Source organism: Halictus rubicundus, chromosome 4 (assembly GCF_050948215.1).
Source record: "Halictus rubicundus isolate RS-2024b chromosome 4, iyHalRubi1_principal, whole genome shotgun sequence".
NCBI lineage: Eukaryota > Metazoa > Arthropoda > Insecta > Hymenoptera > Halictidae > Halictus > Halictus rubicundus.
Window position 1 is genome coordinate 12,940,405 of NC_135152.1, and position 20,798 is coordinate 12,961,202.

Below are 20,798 nucleotides of genomic sequence, written 5' to 3' on the forward strand. Positions count from 1 at the left end.
ATTTTCCGAGTCCGCCAGTCGCCCGTTTCCGCGAAGATAATATTGTTTCTGAAAATCATCAACAAATGCGAACTCGGAAGAGGTTCGCGTTCGCGTGTGGAAACGGGTGAACTATGTTTTGACACGACAGTAAACGTCGTGCACGTTTCACAACAGACCCAGCGATTGATCTAAACTGTGCGCGCCAAGAAATATTTCGTTTTACGACACTGATTCGTTAAAAAATAATTATATGAAGAAGTGACGCGCGACAAACTTCTTTCTCATTGTTGAACAACGATGTTGTCGATCAGCGTGTTACCTTTCCTGACGAGTTCCAAAGCTCAAAACACATGATAGTTCGGATTTGTGAGATTGTCAGCTCCACTCGTTTGTGGGAAATCTCGTCATGGAGAGCAACGCGAAAAACGATGAGTGCGAGGCTCCAGGGACCAGCAATGCGACCAAGAAAGAAGAAAGTGCAACAACACAGCCTGTACAAAGTTGCACTGATGCTAAGGTGGCCATAGATACCAAGAACACTCAAGTTCGTGTTGTCAGGGGTACTAAAAAAATGAAGTTGGATCTTGGTGACAACAATACAGAGAAAAAAGGTTTATACATTCTTCGATCAAATATTTGTAATCTCCTCTTTGCGTGACATCACTTTCTGTCTGCTTTGTTGAGTCATACACGAGATAAAGATATGTTCTTTTGAAATAGCTTTTATTCTATAGGTTTGAAGAATTTAATTAAGTTTATTTTAAAATATGACTTGACTAGTATAAGTCAATAATCCTGGGCATTAAAATAAACATGTGTAGCCACATCAAAACTGACTGCACATGGTTGTTCACGTATATTTTAAAGATAAAATTCAACCTTATGTGCGACTTAATGACCCAATAAATCATAGATAAATAATTATTTAAATTACAGTGTGCATTTAAAGTAAAAGATAAGTATGTACACAAGTTAAGAAATTATAAATAATTTATAACTACAAATATTTTTAGACACCAAGGATGAAGAAACTAACGCAGAAGTCAAAGTGAGATCATTGAAAAGATCCTGCGAATTGTGGTCTATGGAGGATAAGAATACTTTCTTCAAAGCTTTAAATGAGTATGGAAAAGACTTTGACGCACTTCAAAGTTATTTCTTGTGTCAGGGAAAGAAAAAGGGTCTGCCAGATGTTATGATAAAGAATAAAGAACAAATTAGACATTTTTATTATAGAACATGGCTGAAAATTTCAAAACACTTGAAATTTGCAGAAGGTAATTATTTGAAATAATTTCATCATGTTCTTCAATCGATAAAATGGTCTGTTTTATTTGTAGATGTAAAGAAGACTTCGCAGGAATTGTACGGTCTAATTAATTACGGCGAGCTTAGAAGAAAATTACCTAGGATACATGAAAAAGTACACTTGAAACTAAATGAATTAGTTTATTGGGGCTCAACGCAAGTTAGGCTTAGAGGAAAAACAATGAGAGTAAAGACTCCTATATGTAGGGCATTAAGGAAATTAAACCAGTTAGAAGGTAGTATTACATCATGAAATATTTTGCATTATTAACAATACATTTTCAAGGTATGTTGTGTTTTTATAGATTGGCAAGAGGAAATTAAATTGCCACCTCGAATAACAATTGAACTAAGACCCCGCAACAATATGGCTTGGTGGCAGGTGCAAGCATCGTCCATGAACCCCAGAGTTCGAACTTTGTTACCTATACAGAGACGGTTATCCACGTTGTTAATATTTTTGCAACAAAGATGGAGGCCTGCAAAATACAATACAGTATCCTTTTTTTAAATCATGTTACCAACGCCAAGATATTTTCATTGTAAGTCATAGAAGAAGTAATCCTATACGCATATTATAGTCCTCTAACATAGAAAGCACTATCACGAACGAAATGAAAGATACCAGATTGTTGCGAGTGGCACCACCAGAAGGTTGTAAGATCACTTTACCAGTGGTAAATCTCGGTGAATATCTCACCAGTAACAGTGTTAGTTTAAATTCTTACGAAAAACGCCTGGGATTGAAAAGTTCCAGGATGGACATGTTAGGATCGGTACAATATTTGAAAGGTGTCGGGAAGAAGGGAATCAAGAAGAACAAGGTAGACAAAAAATCGGCGAATCAATCGGAAGACAATTGCATGCTGCCAGATAACAACAGCGACGTGGATATGATAGAATCTGGTAGCAACGTTTCAGAGAAAGCGTCGATAATTAATATTACAGAAAAACCGTCTGTAGAACAACAACAAACTGCACCGAATAGATTCCCAGGGAGAGAAACAATTGAAAGAATTCGAAAGGGATGGAACGTTGAAGAGGCAAATACTATTACCGTGGGAGATCTCTTTCTAATGGTAATATTTCACTCTAGACTGTGTTCAATAAATCATTTGTTACACTTATAGTAAAACCAAACAGGAAAGGATTAACCCTTTGAGAAATTATTTGAAATAGGGGCGACCTCGCTGATTTCAATGACCTTGAAATATGTTATCAAGGTCATCATTCTGAAAAACGTGAAAAATAGTATATTTATTAATGCATTAGTTACATTTATGTACAGGAATATAATGAACGATTTTCCAGTTTGGTCGTGAGTCGAAAATTATTTTGGAATATTGGTGGGATTGGCACCAGCGAGAACACACTGGAGAGTCTTCGTCTTGTACTTTGCAAGATGAGAATTTGTGTTTGACTTTCCAGAAATTATTGTCAATAGCAAAGCATACTTATGGGACAAGCAAAGTAAGATGAAACCCTGCAGTTTTATTCTTTATAACACTGTTGATCTAAACTGACTAATTATGATTTATTTTTAGGTGTATGACAATACTTCTGCAAGCAACGAAACCGTAATTTCATCTCGTATGCTTTCAACGAAAGAGTCGACATTTAGGAGACCACTCATTCCACAAACTTATCATAAAATTGGCACTCCTGATGCTTTTAAGACACAATTAGATGTGAGTGATTATATTGCTGTTCGTTATCACATTCTTTATTAAGGAACTTATGTTTTAATGTAAGTATATTATTTTATGAAATACAGAAATTCAAGACGCGCTTCAGTAAAAGAGGGAGAACAGTAAGGCAAAAGAGTCTTGTTGTGCAAAGGGTGCTGCCAATAATATCTACACCAAGTACTACGCCAGAAGAAGTTACCCTTAATTCCCAAGGGACGAGTAAAGTAAATGATTCCGCTCCAAGTAATAACGAGCAACAAAATGATAAACCGCCGTCCATACACATAAGCGTAACGCTGGAGAAAAACTTCTTGGATGATCTCGAAGTTCCAAGGGATTCGAAAGTGGCGAACTCGATTATCACAAGTGCCACGCAAATTCTTAAAGAGGGAGAGCACCAGTGGTTGAACAGCGAAGTAATTTCCTAGTTTTATAGTAAATACCAACGATTGATTTATTTTACTACAATAATTATAAAAATTACAGGTGGCAGATTTTTCGTTAAGCAGTTTCTTGGGGCAACTTGAATCTCCTATGAAGATCTCGCAGAGAAGTCAAAATAGCGATCACGTCGAAGACATTCGGCCATCTTCTGATGTAAAATTTACAAATTTAATCATCGAAATTTTTTATCAACATATTTGAATATATTATCATGGTATTAATCTTTCAGGTTGTCTCACATATGCAGTGTCTCATGGGCGAAAACAGTGTAGATTATATGGCGAAGTTCGCGAACCTCGCGTCTCAAATGGCGTCGGACGATAATAAGAAATAATAGTTTAAATGAATTTGAATAGAAATTTGAATTTGAATTTTGAAATAGAAACTTTTATATAAATTTTAACGAAACGTCTATTTTAAATCGTGTATGATATTTTACAATCGGAACGTGTAACAATGTTTGAATTAATGAATGTGTCTGTTGGATATTCGGAATCACTGACCACGTAGCATTAAACGTTCAATTATATTTTAAAATCGGAGCGTGTAATTATAATTACATCGATGTATATCTGTCTGTTTGATATTTGAGGTACTACGCAACATAATAATTATGGAAATGTGTGAACATGGTAAATGAAAGATAACTGGTTAAAATATAGAATTTTTTACGGTAGTAATAAATAATATAAAACGTATATTTGCGAAGCTCCGTTCAATTTGTTGAATATTATGTTACATAGGGTTTGATTTTCTTTCGTTTGAATAACTTAGAAGAGACGTAACGTGTGCGATTATACTTAACGACTGCGCGTTAAGCGCTAAGGTAACATTATTCCAGATGATACGTGTTAGCAACATTTTTTCGCGGTAACCATCATCGTGTTAAATTTCGCAACATATTTTAATTCAACGATGTATTGTATGTTCAAACGCCTGCAAATCCTCATGAATATTTCATTGGATGTTTATTGAAAAAGATTTATCAGAAGCATTGCAGATATGCGACAAGAATATACTTAGTTGGAAATATCTCTTATCCTTCTTCGATCGACGAAGATGACGCGTGGCGGCTGTGGCTGTTTATGGAATCATTTAGGCAAGTCCTCGCACAGAATGGAATTGCGTTGCAGTCCCATGTAACTAATTGCGTGTGTTGAAAGAGGCGAATCCTCGTTTCACGGTTTTCCTTCACGGGAATAGAATGGAGAAATTCTGCTGTGTACGACGAGCCTTTTTTATTCTCGTAGCGATTATCAATGATCGCCTGGATAGACACGTTAACCGTAATAAAAATGCAAAACAGACGTCGAGTACTCACATATCACAGCTATTTTTTAAGACAGCATACCGTACTGTTAACGCACCGAGATTGCAAAAAAAGAACAGGTTTAGCGGACGCTGTTGTCCGTCGCGAAGGAATTATGACTTCAGACTGGACAATGCAAAAAGAAAAGCTTAGACAACAATCTCGGGAAGTACGCTCGTTATGACACTATGATTATTATAAGAATGTCGATACCGAGAGTTATATGAATGCTTCGTGGGAAATTTTTGATGGTTAATAATGGGATCTATCTCATTCGGACTGCAAATTTTTACTTGAAATTATGTCTGCTGGAAAATCGCGAGCACACGCCTGAAATACGCTTGGAACATAATGAATAGAGTATCTCGAAGACACTGGCGTTCCTGGAAAGATAGTCTTCAATCGTTTCGACGGCGCGTTGCGAAACAGGCTGTGTATATGATTCATAGTACGCGCGTCCACGTGATCGTGTGCGCACGCAGCCATCACGCCTCTGTTATTTACAGATGTGATTTTCCTCCAACGTAAGCAGACACCTTTCGCGATGAACTGGTTTTGCTTGTTGATCGATCAAAATGGCTGCCAGCACGTCTGTCCATTCAATATCGATCTCTCTAAATTACAAGTCACCACAACTATGTATTAAAAGTCAATAAAAAAAATGTAAAAACTTAGAAATTGCAACGTGACTGTGTCAGACACAGTTTGCCAATGGAGAAAGTACGTTATCCAATATTTCGATAGAAAAATTGTAAGAAAAATCATACGCATCGAAAAGATTGCAACGTCTTTCGAAGATGAAAATTTTAAGACAGGTTTTTATCTGACGATGCTTAAGGTTTATTAGATAAGGTGTCACCTGTGAACGATTGACGTTACTTAGATATTTCCACTGATAGTTTCCGATTAAAATGCTTGAACCTGTTTGACATCCAGTTATGACCTTTCTTGTTTCGAAACGCATTGGATTACACACACGTTCGTCAATCGGTGCTATACACAGGAAGACTTAAATGTAACCTGTCATCAAAACAGAAACGACTTATTTTTTCTTCGTTTTCTCTGCAATTTTTTGTTCGCAACGGGTTTGGTCTTACCAAAGAATCCGAAAATTCGTTGATGTATCTTTTGTTTAATAAGCGCATATGCCTGATCGAAATTACACTTTATTACGCACTTCATTGTTTCTACGTAAATATCGTATCGGAACGAGGTGATTGTATGGGTAATAATTAAGCCAGTCATTTAGCTTTGTTCTCGAGAAGACATAAATTGTTACTGTTGTTTATAATAAATATTAACCGCAACACGCTAATGCCAACGTTTTTTTAATTTTTATTGTACTGATTTTGCTAATCAATTTTGAAATTTGATTTTTGTTTTCATTGTATGTGTTTATCTATTTTCGAATGCAGGTGTCTTCATTACTGAAGCGGCTTTTAAAAACGCACGCTAAACAATTAAAAATGTGTCCGTCGGAAACGAAGTTCTTTATGAAAATTGTTTCGACTCAATTCGTCGCGGCAAACCGAATACATTTGCAATTCTACTTCTTGGAATTGTAAGAGATTAAATATGCATATCGGTGTCGTTCCTAGCATTAATATGTATACATAATAGTTTATGTGACTGCGATTACAAGACGATAATACTTTACAGAAAAAGCATTGCATTTGGAAAATTTATTTATTTTGCCGAAACTGAGTTCGAATCGTGGAAAAATTACTTGACAATATATTTTAGGTTAAATTACTTCGACTGCTATATATTGTACGTGGCTTATTGTTAGACCGAAGTAAATTTAAAATGGAGAGTATTTCTGACTCCGGCCCAATATTTACCAGCGGTGGTCGAGAGATCCGGTTACGAAGCACCACGAAATTTGCATAGGTTATAGTTTATTCGCGAGTCAATTATGTTCTGCACGTCGCGAAGTAATTTTCTGATTGTATTCGGATAAGGAAATAAAATTAAAGAGTGGACGGTGCATCGCTGTAAATTGAAGACGATCACGTGCCAAACGGCATTTATAATTTTGTATTTATAATTCTGTGGAATCTGATATACGCGGTGCATTTTGATGCATTTCTGTTGAGAGAATAAACTTTTTTATTCGAAGACAGTTGCATGTTTCGCGAGTGTAACATTTACAGTGTAACAAAAAAAAAACTTATCGGTCAAGTAAAAAAACATCGCGGTTTATCTTTCACTGTAAATATTGACGAATTTTATCCCAGCGTTGAGTAACCTTATAATTTCATTTACTAATTCATTGTTGTAAGTGCACACGCACCATACCAGAAAATCATATTTTTATGTAACGACAAAAAAATAATTTACAAATAACCACTGCCGCTGCTACAGAAAGATGTGGCCGTGAAATAAAATGAAACGGAAAGAGATTACGGGAAATCAAGATGATCTTGAAATAAGGTGATTCACCCATTAAGGAGCATAATTCCCGAGAAATGATTCTCTGAGCATTATTTATTAAGAATTTATGATGGGACACAACAGTCTTATATGTCATCGTTATCAGCGTTCATTCGTGAAATAATTTCATGATATTATTAATCTTGTGATCTTATGACCTACCAGTGAACTATGATCGGTAAAATAATTTAAAAAAAAATGTGTGTACTCGGCATGAAAGATTTCCGCGGTTCTCCGCGATAATCTACAGCTTTCAGGGAAGTAGATGAAACCGAGATACACGAAAATGATACCCAAGGCAATGTGGCCAGAGGTGGACAGACATTATAATCTTTTTTTTTTTTTTGGTTTCCGGTAGCGGTGTTGCCCAGGATGCACACGGACCGACGTTTTGACAAGGACATGGTTTAGGAAGTATCAAAATGGTTACAAAAACCTATTCGACCACCGGAAGACGTTCTGTAATTCTCATTTATGTTCAAAAATGGAGAACGTTTAGAAGCATGCAATGTAAAGTAGTTTTGTCTTACTCCCTTGCGGACAAGGACTTTTTAGAATATTAAAATTTGTTATATAAACATTATTTTTTGTTTTGCAATTTTAGAAGGTACATATGTGACCCTGACGATGTCAATATGGCGACATTCGCCCCCAAATAATCGAATGTATTCAACATCTGGGAACGATTTGACGAAACTAAATTGTTATATGGAAAAATGGTTTTTTCATAGAGAAGATACATTGTTTCCTTGCCTGTCTTTGTTTATGTGAAATTGCATACTAAAAAATAAGTTATGAACGGTACTGAATAGAGCAGACAAAATTCCCGTAAAAATGGCGGACGAACATAGGCGTAGAAAGTGAATCGGGACCAAGATAGGACGGCAACCTCGTGTCCTTGAAAATCCTATCCGAACGTGATCGAGGAAACTATGTTTGCTGCTGCGAATGAGACTATATTATAATGTAGACGAGGACGCGATGAGTCATAGGGCGCTTGCAGCCGCAGCCAAAAAAAATAAACACACTGAATCTTGTGCGGGAAAACAATTTTGTCCCGAAACCTTTTGATTTCTCGTCGACGGAATACGGTCGAACAATAATTTTGCAGTATTTTTCGTGAAACAGCGAAACGTCCCGGTCTTCTCTGAATTAGAATGTTTCCATGAAGAAAGCGAAGTTTGTCCTTCCGATCTTCGGCATTACGAGCAGGTCTTTTTTTTTCTTTCTCGAACATTATCGATTCGTTCGCAGAAACGGAACGCGGTTGCTTTTTCCCATTTCGAAATATGACCGGACTGATACAAAATCAGACTGCGTCGATGCGGTCGGCAACGATTGCAGTTCCTTGAATCGGCCATTAGTAATGCTTAGGTGTCCCCCGCGGATTGCGGTTACGATAAAGTACCTATCTCGCTATGGAAAAAAAGAGGAAAATAAAATGATATATCGCGAAATAAAATGAAGATCATGGTACCACTGACGTGTTTACACTCCGATGTCGAGACATCTTGGTGTACTATAAATAAACGACTGCATTGGCGTAGTCAACGAGCTGTTCTTTTTATGCGGCAATTCGCTGCAAAAAAAAAGAGAAATAAAAACTTCCGGGTATTTAAGTGAAATTTATGAACCTGTCGACACTGTTTGATGCACAAAAAGATGGTCGATTGATGTGGACCTCTGTTTACGTTTATCTTTGATGGAGACGATCACGACTTTTGTGCATCGCGAAAAAAAAGACAGTACAATACTGTTCTATTATTTCCAACTTTTTAAGATGATTAAGAAAAGAATTTTCTTGTAGATTATTTTTCTTTTGCGTACAGATCCGCGGATGGCCTCATAAGTATAGCACAGGAGAAATGGAAGGTTGTTCACATGCCGACAATAGGATTAATAATGGCCATTTAAGTGCCAGAATTACTATCAGAGAAGAGTAAGAATTATTATTAGTAGTCAAGGGCAAAATTTGTTTGCTTTTACAAAGTCTTCGCCTGGATCATATGAAACAAGTCCCATATTGTGAAAGCAATAACACGGGTTGTAAATTTGGCACGCGAGAAAGCGTCGACGCATCTCGTTTATGTTTGTGCTTCTTCTTCGGCAACCTTGTATTGTATCAATGAAACTTTCGACACACCGTACAAATGCATAATAAGAAACAATAACCAAAACAATGAAACGAAGCGTCGGTAATTTCGTATATCATTTATCTCTCTCATGGCTAAATCGTATTATCAATGAGCCAATAGATTACAGAGCTTATATGTGTACAGAAGCCATCCATACAAAACAAATTTTTTATTCGATCCCCAGTTCTCATAAACCGATCCAGAAACTGTTTATTTCACCGAGTTCGTTGAAATCAGTTTCGGACCGATCACTCTCATTACGGTCAATAAATCCAAATTAATTTCACCTAATCGAAAGGCGATACTGGAGTCTTGGCGGCCGCGGAGGGGTTATCGCATGACACGATTAAAAGTTGCAGACTTGTCGCTGTGGTGTTTAGTCTCCGAAAAAGAATCGGCACCGTACAGAATCAATTTATTTGCATTTTCTTAGAGCTTGTGGCTCGAAAAATATGTCTGTAGATACTAATTAATATGTAACTATATTTCTTGTTTTCAATAGAACGGCTAGAATCGTGTCGATCATCGAGACACTCTTTTTTTATATGCCCCTCTTTAACGAATTATAATTCCTACAATTTTAAGTATTTCGACTGCAACAAATTATACTGCATGGTTCAAATGATGGAAAATATGTGTGCAAATCCTCGATGCAAAACGGTCGTCCGATTTCTTTTGAAAAAATTTCGCATGAGGCCTACAAAATGGCGCTCTAGACCGGAAGACTCCATTCACCCCTCGCGCTACAATTTTTTTTACGGTTATAGCAACTATGAGGTTTTTGCATTGGAAATGTCCGACTTGTAACGATAATGTGAAACAACAACATATTCTGTGAACAAATGACAAGTTTCTCGAATGTATTACTGTATGAAAATTCATTTTTTAGTTGTTCACATTTATCTTTTATAAGACCTTCGCCGCCATATTTGAATATTTTTCTAGCACCGATGAATAAAAAATCCCATAATGCTATCGCCAATATGTTAACTTCTCCATCAACGTAAAAAGAATACATGACAATTACATTGACTAACATTGAAATAGATTATATTTAAAATTGAAACAATTTTTTTTTAAAATAAAAACTGGAGGAATAATCTTAAACAACAATAGTATTTCCAGTCCAAAAGGCGTCATTACATTCGCATTCTAAAATCGGGCACTTCGTTTAAAAGAAATTAACACGTTGACATCCGAACAATCGTCCCTCGAAGATCCCATAAAATCAAAGTAATATAATCACAGCAATAAAAAGGGAACAGTCAAAGTTTATCGCAGAAATTACTTCTTGAACTGTTTTAGATCGTGCGAGTCCCAACGAAGTTCGTTTCAAGCAATTGCATTGTGAACAACATTAATTCTTAAAGATAGACGAATCATTGAGTCACCCACATATGATTGTTAATACACGATCAGTAGATTCTGTTCAGAATCTTCGTCACGAATCCGACTCGACGTTACAGTGCAAGGAGTTAGAGCGCAGCGAATGAACCTGGGCTTCCCGGTGTTTTCGTTTCGCACCTCTTTGGTTCTGGATCACGGAGGCCGCCGCCAATGGAGTATCCGCAATTATTGCGTCAACAGTCGGGGAACACGTCGCCGATGATTGGCCGGGCCCGAAGAGCGGGAAATCCCCGTTGAAACCTGCTCTTCCGCGCTGTCCGTCCCCACGGTTCTCCCCGTTGACGTCTATCGCGTCACGAAAGAGCTGCCGACCCCGAGAGCTCGAGCTTTGTCGGAGACATTCCGACGACCGGCCGATCAGTATCGCGCTACGCGACACTGTGGCGACTTCGTCGCATTCGAACAGGCCGCCTAACAGACATCGGACCCGTCACCAGTGATGCGATTTTATTGCAACCGCGACTCATTGTGACACGACCCCACGTGAAACCGCCGTGCCTCGACGACCCCGTGTTGTTTACGTTGTTCCGCACGTTTCCTCGGTGAAGACATGGACCCCTATATGTACCAAAGAACAGACTTGTCCGAGGTGAGTCGAAACATTCGAATTAACGCTCGAGGCTGAGCATTCGCGCGGAACACTATATATTTGGAATTCAAATTGTTCGAACTGCTCGGTAAACAGGTTGTTTTTACCGACTAGACTGTTGGTAGTCACTTTTATTTTACGCTTGCACTAGTTTACTAGGTATTAGAAATATGCGCGCGAACAACAGAAATAATCCTAGTGTCCAGAGTGACTGGACGAATTATGTATCAGTGCACTGGTACCCCACTTCGTATTCTGGTATTCTAATCTCATTGGAATATTAGAAATTGTTAGAGTACTAGAGTACTAGGTACTCCTTAGAGTACTAGGGTATTTTATACAAGCTAGAGTACTGGAGTATCTTATATTCGTTAGAGTACTAGGGTATTTTGTACTCGTTAGAGTACTAGGGTATTTTGTACTCGTTTGAGTATTAGGAAATTTCATACTCCTTAGAGTACAGGGTATTTTGTACTCGTTAGAGTACTAGGGTATTTTGTACTCGTTAGAGTACTAGAGTATTTCATACTCATTTGAGTTCTGGAGTATTTTATACTCGTTAGAGTATTAGGATAATTCATACTCCTTAGAGTACAGGCTATTTTATACTGGTTAGAGTACTAGAGTATTTTATACTCGTTAGAGTACTAGAGTATTTTATAGTCGTTAGGGTGCAAGAGTATCTTATACTCGTTAGAATAGTAAAGTATTTTATACAAGTTAGAATACAGGAGTATTTTATATTCGTTAGAGTACTAGGGTGTTTTGTACTCGTTAGAGTACTAGAGTATTCATAGAATACTCGTAAAATACTAAAGTACTGGGTCCTCATTATATTGCAGTACTAGTTTCTACTTGAAGCACTCAACTCCCGTCCAATGAATCAACATCTAGTACTCCATTAAACCAGTTTATCGTGGCACTCATGGTACACAAACTTGAACTAATCGTGCTATCTGGATCATTCGAGCAACTTAATTGCTAGTGGCACTTATGGCTGGAACCGCTTAATGGCATCAAGATACACCGCGTAAATCAATTATCTACGCGTTAAGATGATTTATAAATTGAGCATACTTTTCAAGCATGCATTCATATCATGGTCATTAAGTACGAGAGAGAATGTTTCTGCAAATTTGATTATCTCTCATCGCGTCGAACTTGCAAACGTGCACTTTGCCCCAAGTGTTATGTCTTTGCTGTTTATTTATTTAGTCGGCTTGGTGTTTCACTTGGCAAACATCGCACACGTCTTGTACGATAGTTTGCTTTGTTGCACGTGCTGTCAACGAGTTTTTTCTCTCCTTTCTTTTTTGTTTAATTTCGCGTCGCGTGCGTTGCTATTGTTACTCAAGCGTGATGCTATTAGAACGTATTTGATAGTATACGAGAGAGTTAAATTTTAAGTAATGTTGCAGAAACAATGTCGTGCACTCGTTTCTTCGTAATTTCGGATAAATAAAATATCGTATTCCAACTGTGTATGCACATACACTCGTCGGAATTAGCAATTCGCATTTCCATTTTGTAATGTTAACGTTGTGTCGAAACTGTTTTGAACCGTTTAAAGTAATGGAATACGCTGATAACGAGAACTGCACGCGCGCGCACGAAGTTAAAACATTGGAATATTTTACGGAAAACAAATACGAAAGTATAACAATCGAGTAAATTGTTTGGAATACATAGGACATGCACGCGCGCCTCCTTGCAAATTGCCTGAAAGCTCGAGGAAAGGAGAGATAACAACTTTAGAAGGGCAATCCGCGATTATTTATTACGAATCGACGATACCTGTTTCGTGTAGATATTCCACTTATAACCGCGACGTAAATACCGCTCTGTTTTGCGCGCGTGCGAGCGCATCGGCAAGGTTATTAACGCGCTGCAGCCCGACTTCGTTTCGAATTTGTTTGTCATACGATACGTTCCGGTTGCAGAACTTGCAGGTGTACCCGTCGCCCAGCAATCTCAGCGATGATGACGATCATCTTTTACTGGACATGGACTCCCTGGCTACCAGAAAAAGCAACGCCGTGACCACGCGAAGTTATGAAACCACACGGAAGAAGTGCGACTTTGGTAATGTTTAAAATTCTCATTTTAACACTTCGACGGCTACACGCTCAATGCAAATCTCGTATACCGACGGGGCTTCCCACCTATAATCTGTTATCAATGCTTCTTATAGCGCAAATTAGGGCATCTACCGTGTACTATTGTTCAGGTATCTCCTCCTCTGAGATCTGAGCTTCAAGTTCAGATATTCCCTCCTCTGAGATCTGGGCTTCAAGTTCAGGTACCCTGTCCATTAGGATCTGAGCTTCGAGCTTAGGTACCCCCTCCACTGAGGTCTGGGCTTCAAGTTCAGGTACCCCCTCCATTAGGATCTGAGCTTCGAGTTTAGGTACCCCCCCCCCCCACCACTAAGATCTGAGCTTCAAGTTTAGGTACCCCCTCCACTGAGATCTGTGCTTCGAGTTTAGGTACCCCCACCACTGAGATCTGAGCTTCAAGTTTAGGTACCCCCTCCACTGAGATCTGTGCTTCGAGTTTAGGTACCCCCTCCACTGAGGTCTGAGCTTCAAATTCTGGTATGCCCTACATTGAGATATGAGCTTCGAGATCAGATGTCCCTTTACATTACTTTATAAAAATAACGAGAATGTGCCTATCCAAATATTTAGACATTAGAAAAAAATATAATTATATCCAAAAAAATAAATTTGTTCAATAATTCGTCACGAATGCATCTGTAGATTTTCAGTATGTAATCGCAAATAAAAAATGTTAGAACGCGTCCCGTAAGTCTGGTGTGTTGAGCTTCAAGGTCAGATACTCGATTTTCGCCCTCTTCAATATACAACCAAATTTTCTGTTAACATTTTTCAGCGAAATTTATTTTAGTTTCGCTATTGTTCAACAGGTGAGGAGAACATCGAGATCGACGGCACCGGATGGTATCACAAACCTGTTAGGAGCTGGTGTCAAGAGGAGACAATAAATTGGCTAATGTCTGCAGCGTCTGTTATCGGTCAGCCGTACAGTTTGATCCAGCACAGTCTCGCAGTGCCTGGCAACGAGTTAGTCACCTTCACGAGAAATAATTTTATCAATCACGATCCCGAATACGGGGATAAGCTCTATAACCTACTGCACTCACAACAACACATGTCGAATTTCCGTACGTAATTGAACAACTATCCAAGACGCCGATAAATCATTACATTTGAGTATGACAAGAATTAAAGATTGGGTCTATTGTAGAATCTTATTTCTTGCGCCTCCATTTTGATCTTCTCGAATACATCGATAATTAAACGTTGGGTTTATTGTAAAATCTTATTTCTTGCGCCTCATTTTTTATCTTTTGAATATAGCGAGAATTAACGCGTTGAGTGCCATGCCAATGTCCATAAAAATCACACAAAAAACTTATTTAGTAATACAAATAGAATAAAAAAGATATTGTTAGATATGGTTTCTCATGACAATAATTTTTGTAACATTCTCACACTTTGTAGATCTTGATAAAGTTTGGTTTACATAATATATTGTAACAAATATTTGTGTCGATCACATAAGATTGTTGTAGAATCTTATTTCTTGCGCCTCCTTTTTGATCTTTGCCGGTGGAGTGAGTTGGGCGGAAATAAAATGCGTGACTTTGATTACAGTGCCGTCATTCGACACCATACATCCCCATTCCGAAGACGAGTACGCGAGGATCAATTCCAACAATGCGTCAGGTAAAGAGTCTTCTTGACCTTAATTTCTTTATGTGGTCTATTCGATTGCCTTAATATACCAAATTTCGTACCTTCACAGATGCGGACTCAGATAACAGTATTGAAGTTTCTACCAAGCGGCCGCCGGGTAGACCGAGGGTATTGAAACCGAAAAAAAATTGTAAGTATTAAAACGTCTCTTGCCTTCTTCCATGAAATTTGACTGATTTCCATGATTAACGTTGCAGCTACCAGTCAAGGAAAGCTTTGGGAGTTCATTAGGGACTTGTTGCGTAATCGGGAGACGTGTCCGAGTTTAATTTGCTGGGAGGATTATTCGCAGGCGAAATTCCGGTTTGTCAAAAGCGACGAAGTCGCGAAACGGTGGGGATCGCGAAAAGGCAATACGAAGATGACCTATGAGAAACTGAGTCGAGCCATGAGGTAATTAATAATTAATCTAAAACTGCCCCAGCGTACACGTGACATTATACATTTTGGTGAAACTACAAAACAGCAACCTGCCCTCAGATTTCGATAATTTTTGGATATGTTATAAATCTCAATATTTCGAACAACGTTTTCCTTCGCATGATAGTAGCGGTCTCGCTTAGTTTCCGAAATATTGGCAAAAAACTGTCGGAACCGCTACAGTGAATTCTGTCCATGCTTCTGCGTCTAATGTGCAAAGGAAAAAGTTGTTTAAAATATAGATTTCTACAACATACCTAAAACTCATCGAAATCGGAAGGTAGGTGGCTGTTCTGCAGGTTCATTGCATTATAGATTTTTTTAATACTTTAACTATCGTTTCAGGTATTATTACAAGAGTAAAATCTTTCTTCCCGTACTCGGACGAAGATTAGTCTACCAGTTCGGGCCGAACGCAAAAGGTTGGGAGACTGACAATCCAAACTTCCGGTATTAATACCTGTCCCTAGGATAATAGAATACCGGAAACGAAGAAACAAGGGCGCAAATTTGTGATTTGTAAATACTTTTACCAGTCAGGATGAATTTTGTCAAAGCATTTGAACGTGTTAGCGGGAAGTATTTTTTTCGTCGTCTCGATTAAGAACTTCAAAAGACTAAGAAGAAAAGATCTAGTATTATAGGCGATACGTGTTGACTGTAAATAACATGGAGACAGTATGAATGAACAAAAATGCCGAGATTTTTCGTATTCGTGTGCGCGCATGCTTTAATGTGTGAACCAATGGATGACCGAGAAATTTGTGTGAATCGAATTTAGCCGTGTAAGGTTTTTACAGTTTTATTTAATTTTTAAGCTTAATAGATCGTTTACTTATGTAAAAGTATACATATAATCAAGAAAGGCAATAATTCTCGTGACTTACAATCAAATAAATTCCTATTACTTATTCTTTTTTTATATCACCGAGTTTTGTATTGTATATACCTTAAATTCTGGAAGCATTGAACGTCTTTTAAATCGAAACCCGACCAAATCGAGACGTCGGGCCAACTTTAAAAGAGACTACATTATGTCGTTTTCATTTTATCTCTAGAAGAATCTTGAAGAACTAGAGAGAAAATATCTGAATTTCTGCTTTCGTTTCTCTTTCACAAACTATATAGAAGATGGACTATCTGTTTGAATACGTATCGTGTCGATTAACTCGAAGAAATCGTTGAGAGTCAATAACTGGATACTTATTCTACAATAGCACATGCAAGAACGTTGGCAGAAATATCATTAATGTTAATTTTGGACGATTCGATTACCTGTTGAGAAGTTTCTAAATAGTTTACATGTCGTGGTCGGAAAGTTATAGAAGCGAGAAGATAGTCTTCAACAATGTCATTATCGATAAGCTGTTCTGGACCCTAGTTTATTTACTTTTTTTGGCACTTAGGATTATAATGAGCTTCAAAGCGACTGTAGGTAATACACCTGAGACATGTTCTCGACTTCGATTATAATCACAAGTCCTCGAAGATCTCTCGTGTGTCTGCGACAGTTTACTCTACAGTGTAGAACATCACCTGTACAGGAAATATTTGTAATTAATTTTTTTTATTAGAATAATTACACTAAAGAAACAATTAACTCTTTGCTTCAACTCGAAAACCAAACATTTTTCCGACCTATAATATTTCCATTCTATATGATTTTTTCATTTTACGCCTATGAAACTGATGCAATTTACTCGTACAATACTTAAATGTTTAGTAATTTATTAAATATACATAAATTTAATAATGTAAAAAATATTTGGAATAATAGTAGGAATTGTTAATGGCGCCGGAGAGTCGCTAGTCGAGTACTAAGAGTTAAGCTTTGTTTTAATTCATTGTAACTTACCTTCGGTGATGCTAATTGGCTCCTTCAATGAGAACACTGTTTGTTTCCAATGGGTTGGAGGCGAGTAAGGTCCCGTACTGAAATGAACTGGATTGTCCAAGTCGAAAAAGATATCAAAAAAGCCAACAATCGCGGTCAACGATCCAGTCTTTTTTACTTTCAATTCGAACGATGTCGAGAAGTTCATGTACTCCATCGTTTCTGTGTATAGATCAAACCTCTGGATTTCAACGGTATTCGTTATCAACTCGTCGACAGCGCAGACTTCTATATTTGGTTCCCGAATCACTTCCGCTTTCATGCAACTCATTTTAAAACCGTACACATTTGACCAGTAGTCAATAAGTTCGACATATCTCTCTGTAATTCAATTAACGTTTATTATTCGATGATATTTAGCACAATTAATTCGTAGTGTGAACCTGCAGAACAACGTAGTGCGCTGTCACAGACGCATAAGCACCGACATAATTCACTGTAGTTGATTTTTTTGCGCGAATATCTCGGAAGCTAAGCGAGACCGCCACTATAGGTAGCTGTTCTGCAGATTGACCAAACATTAATTAACGTACTAGTATCTCCACTTCCCACAACGCTAAGCGTACATCTATTAGGCAGGAGTAGTCCACCGGGTGCCAGGTAATGATCTCTGGCATAGATCACTGTATCTAGCATACATTCGAAAAAGAGAAAGTAGCCCATCCACTCGGACACAATTACATCTACTTTTTCATCTTCGAGATTGATATCCTCAAGGCGACCTTTTTTCAAAGTGATAATATCACTCAAATTGTTTTCTCTATAGTATTTTTAAAAGGTTCTTATTAGATGAATTGTCATGCTTTGTCAGCCCAGAATTCAGAGAAGAACAGGTCGAAGGTTTATTTAATATTTGAAATACTGTTTGTACCTTACTATGTCTATAGCTTGATATATTACATCCGACTGATCAACACTAATGACTTTGCGACATCCTGTTTTGGCTGCAAACATTGATAAAATACCGGTTCCGCAGCCAACATCTAATATGACAGTATCGGTAAATCTGTTTGCATTTGTTAATAATGCATCACGATAACTCTCTGTCCTTATTTTGTCCTATAGAAGAAATTGCTTGGACAATTATTAATTTTATTGTGAAATACAAATACTGTGAAATACATACCGTTAACATCTCATGATGTATTGCAAAATGACTGTATGCATTGAAGTAACTTTCATCAAGGCGGCAATTAAAATTACTATGAGATCTAATACTATTACTACTATTGCTTTTATCAAAATCCTCATCCATGATTAGTTTTTGCACTTGTTCTGTCATCTCATCTATTTGCTAAATAACCATATCATCAGTGACTATATCTTTTGTATATTATAGTATATATAGTCAGTCTCGTAATTGATGGTACACATGTTAAATCAGAATTACATTTTTATAAATGGATTAAATCACTTCAGTTTTGCTGCGTTGCTCCTCTTATTTATAATTGAGGCAAACATTTTTTATCTTACATCAAAATCCGCAATCTTTTCATTACATATCATCTAGTAAACTAATCCATCTAGATTGGCAGAAAAACTGAAGAGGTTTGGTCCATTTACAAAAAGTGATTCTGACTTAAAGTGTGTCCCATCAATTATGAAACTGTACATTTCAAAATAGCAGTATGTATACCTGTTTACCCAAGTAACATGCCATTTCACGTTGCTCCAACTCCGCACGCAGTATCTGTATTGTTCTCTGCAATTCAGCAAAATGAGCTTCTGACAAAGTGACACAACCATTCTCCGAGTTTACTGTATATGCAATAGGCTTCGTTGTTTTCTCTTCCAAATCATCAATGTCTTTAAGAAAACAGACATCGAAACAATTTAGGAATGCAAGAGAAATGAATCTTCGACAAACTGATAATCTCGAGACTTACCAAACATCAACCAAGGATCGTATTCGATGATAGGCCTCAAATATTTATCATTTTCCCATGTTTTGATATTCAACGCGTTCAACTGATCAGGTAAAACATTCTTTTGCCTGATGAAGTTGATCAACTTGATGTAAGAATATGTGTCCAGAGAATGTCTTGTTACAAAATTTTTCAAGTCAAACTTGTGTGATTTAATCAGATGTTCCAGTGCCTCTGTGAAGTTGCTTGTACCCTCGTTGCAAAAAAGACACGGTATGGTTTCAAAAATTTCTGTCACTTCATCCCAGTCATCGCCGCTGTCATCGTCGCTGGTTCCATCCATTGCAGACTCCACATCAGTCTTCGTTGAAGCAGCTGAAAAGTAAATGGTAATCAGAATCATACTATGGTAAACACTAGGTTTACGGAGCATTAAAAGTGACTATTTTTTATTACTTTATAAAAATAACAAAAATTCTACTATCGCAATTGTTAGTCATTTTTAAAATAATATATACCAAAAGAAATAAATTTGTTGAATAGTTTCTCATCCATCTTTACAATCTCAATAGTCGTAAATTAAAAATATTAGAACCTGTCATTTTGACGGGTCTTGTAAACTTAAAGTGTTAATATTAATACAATAACACCGAAATAAAAAATTAATAACACATACCTTCTTCTGTCATTTTGCAATTAAATGCTTTTTTCATTCGATTCATCCGTGCACGTGCAGAAGTAGGCGAAGCGTGACTTGTTTATCGACTAAAACAATATCCTGTATCACCTCGCGCTAGCACCCAAGAAAACCCTATTGTGTGTGGGTGGCCCTACATAAACTAGAACTTAATATTTATTGATTCCATTCGTAACTCAAGAGTACTTGACCACAGAGAAGCTTTCCAGAGGCGAAACTTCGGAGTTTTTCGCACGCGTTTCTAAGTGGTACCGCCGTGAACATAGCTTTGTACATTGTAGAAAGTTGCAGTATCGATACATAGTTGAATTAGGACTAAAATTTAAAGTTGAGTAAATACAGTGATGTACTGTATTTATATAAATATATGAAAATCACGTAATATAAAATTCTGCTTCCTTTCCTACTTGATAACAGAGAGCTTCATAGAATTGAAATACGTCGCATGTTGTTAAAATAAAATGAAAGAAGAGTTTATGTTATAATTTTGACGATTTATCATCCAACGACTACTGACTGACTATTGACAATTCGTAATATCAATAACAAAAAAATAATATAGTTCTCGCATATAGTTGTATTTAATGATATAATAACTTTATATACAGCAATATCAGACGGAAATAAATGAAAATAATATTTCTTGAAATTATTTGTATGACGAACAAAATTATTTCTAATCGTAATAGTCTTTAAATATTTTTAAATCATCATCGTCATGACTAATTTGCAGTTATCATATAGAATAAATTTCGTCTCTATATATATATATGTATTCCACGAATCACTTTCCAAAATTTTCAAAACAATTAAAAACAAAAGACTATTTTTTAACTGTGCCAAATAAA

At 37.1% G+C, this 20,798-nt stretch overlaps 3 protein-coding genes and 1 long non-coding RNA gene across 9 annotated transcripts; 3 read left to right on the plus strand and 1 right to left on the minus strand.

Annotated features, from left to right (window-relative positions):
* Positions 1-388: 388 nt before the first annotated feature.
* On the plus strand, positions 389-7,747 carry Crm (cramped chromatin regulator). 6 transcript variants are annotated; one of them, XR_013082144.1, is made up of 12 exons: positions 389-593; positions 996-1,259; positions 1,323-1,526; positions 1,596-1,786; positions 1,872-2,369; positions 2,602-2,760; positions 2,835-2,978; positions 3,065-3,394; positions 3,465-3,575; positions 3,652-7,008; positions 7,096-7,164; positions 7,523-7,747. XR_013082144.1 is itself a non-coding variant. In XM_076786812.1 (10 exons), the coding sequence occupies exons 1-10, from the start codon at positions 389-391 to the stop codon at positions 3,754-3,756; spliced, it is 2,211 nt and encodes a 736-aa protein (XP_076642927.1). In that variant the 3' UTR covers positions 3,757-7,747. The 6 variants fall into 6 exon arrangements, 1 of the variants encoding a protein (XP_076642927.1); XR_013082143.1 differs by having other exon boundaries at positions 3,652-7,164; XR_013082142.1 differs by having other exon boundaries at positions 7,096-7,747.
* Positions 7,748-10,982: 3,235 nt separating this feature from the next.
* On the plus strand, positions 10,983-16,416 carry LOC143353460 (uncharacterized). Its single transcript, XM_076786819.1, has 7 exons — positions 10,983-11,295; positions 13,236-13,377; positions 14,222-14,479; positions 14,973-15,044; positions 15,124-15,204; positions 15,272-15,467; positions 15,840-16,416. The coding sequence occupies exons 1-7, from the start codon at positions 11,257-11,259 to the stop codon at positions 15,949-15,951; spliced, it is 900 nt and encodes a 299-aa protein (XP_076642934.1). The 5' UTR covers positions 10,983-11,256; the 3' UTR covers positions 15,952-16,416.
* Positions 16,281-20,434, minus strand: Art3 (arginine methyltransferase 3). The gene is made up of 8 exons (XM_076786818.1): positions 19,930-20,434; positions 19,275-19,628; positions 19,025-19,194; positions 18,515-18,682; positions 18,260-18,447; positions 17,922-18,148; positions 17,350-17,709; positions 16,281-17,030 (listed from the first exon to the last, which is right to left on the minus strand). The coding sequence occupies exons 1-8, from the start codon at positions 19,973-19,975 to the stop codon at positions 16,915-16,917; spliced, it is 1,629 nt and encodes a 542-aa protein (XP_076642933.1). The 5' UTR covers positions 19,976-20,434; the 3' UTR covers positions 16,281-16,914.
* LOC143353465 (uncharacterized) lies at positions 17,718-18,020 on the plus strand. Its single transcript, XR_013082150.1, has 2 exons — positions 17,718-17,826; positions 17,860-18,020. It is a non-coding gene; the product is annotated as an uncharacterized LOC143353465 (long non-coding RNA).
* Positions 20,435-20,798: the final 364 nt, after the last annotated feature.

Bases quoted from the DNA above. Each gene is read 5' to 3' on its own strand.
- Crm (XM_076786812.1), top strand. From the start codon at position 389: ATGGAGAGCAACGCGAAAAACGATGAGTGCGAGGCTCCAGGGACCAGC. The intron at 2,761-2,834 runs GTAAGATGAAAC...ATTTATTTTTAG, and splicing joins ATACTTATGGGACAAGCAAA to GTGTATGACAATACTTCTGC. The intron at 3,576-3,651 runs GTAAAATTTACA...TTAATCTTTCAG, and splicing joins ACATTCGGCCATCTTCTGAT to GTTGTCTCACATATGCAGTG.
- LOC143353460 (XM_076786819.1), top strand. From the start codon at position 11,257: ATGGACCCCTATATGTACCAAAGAACAGACTTGTCCGAG. The intron at 11,296-13,235 runs GTGAGTCGAAAC...TTCCGGTTGCAG, and splicing joins AAAGAACAGACTTGTCCGAG to AACTTGCAGGTGTACCCGTC. The intron at 15,205-15,271 runs GTAAGTATTAAA...TTAACGTTGCAG, and splicing joins ATTGAAACCGAAAAAAAATT to CTACCAGTCAAGGAAAGCTT.
- Art3 (XM_076786818.1), bottom strand. From the start codon at position 19,975: ATGAATCGAATGAAAAAAGCATTTAATTGCAAAATGACAGAAGAAG. The intron at 19,629-19,929 runs GTATGTGTTATT...TTTACTTTTCAG, and splicing joins TTGCAAAATGACAGAAGAAG to CTGCTTCAACGAAGACTGAT. The intron at 17,710-17,921 runs GTACGTTAATTA...ATTGAATTACAG, and splicing joins TGTGGGAAGTGGAGATACTA to AGAGATATGTCGAACTTATT.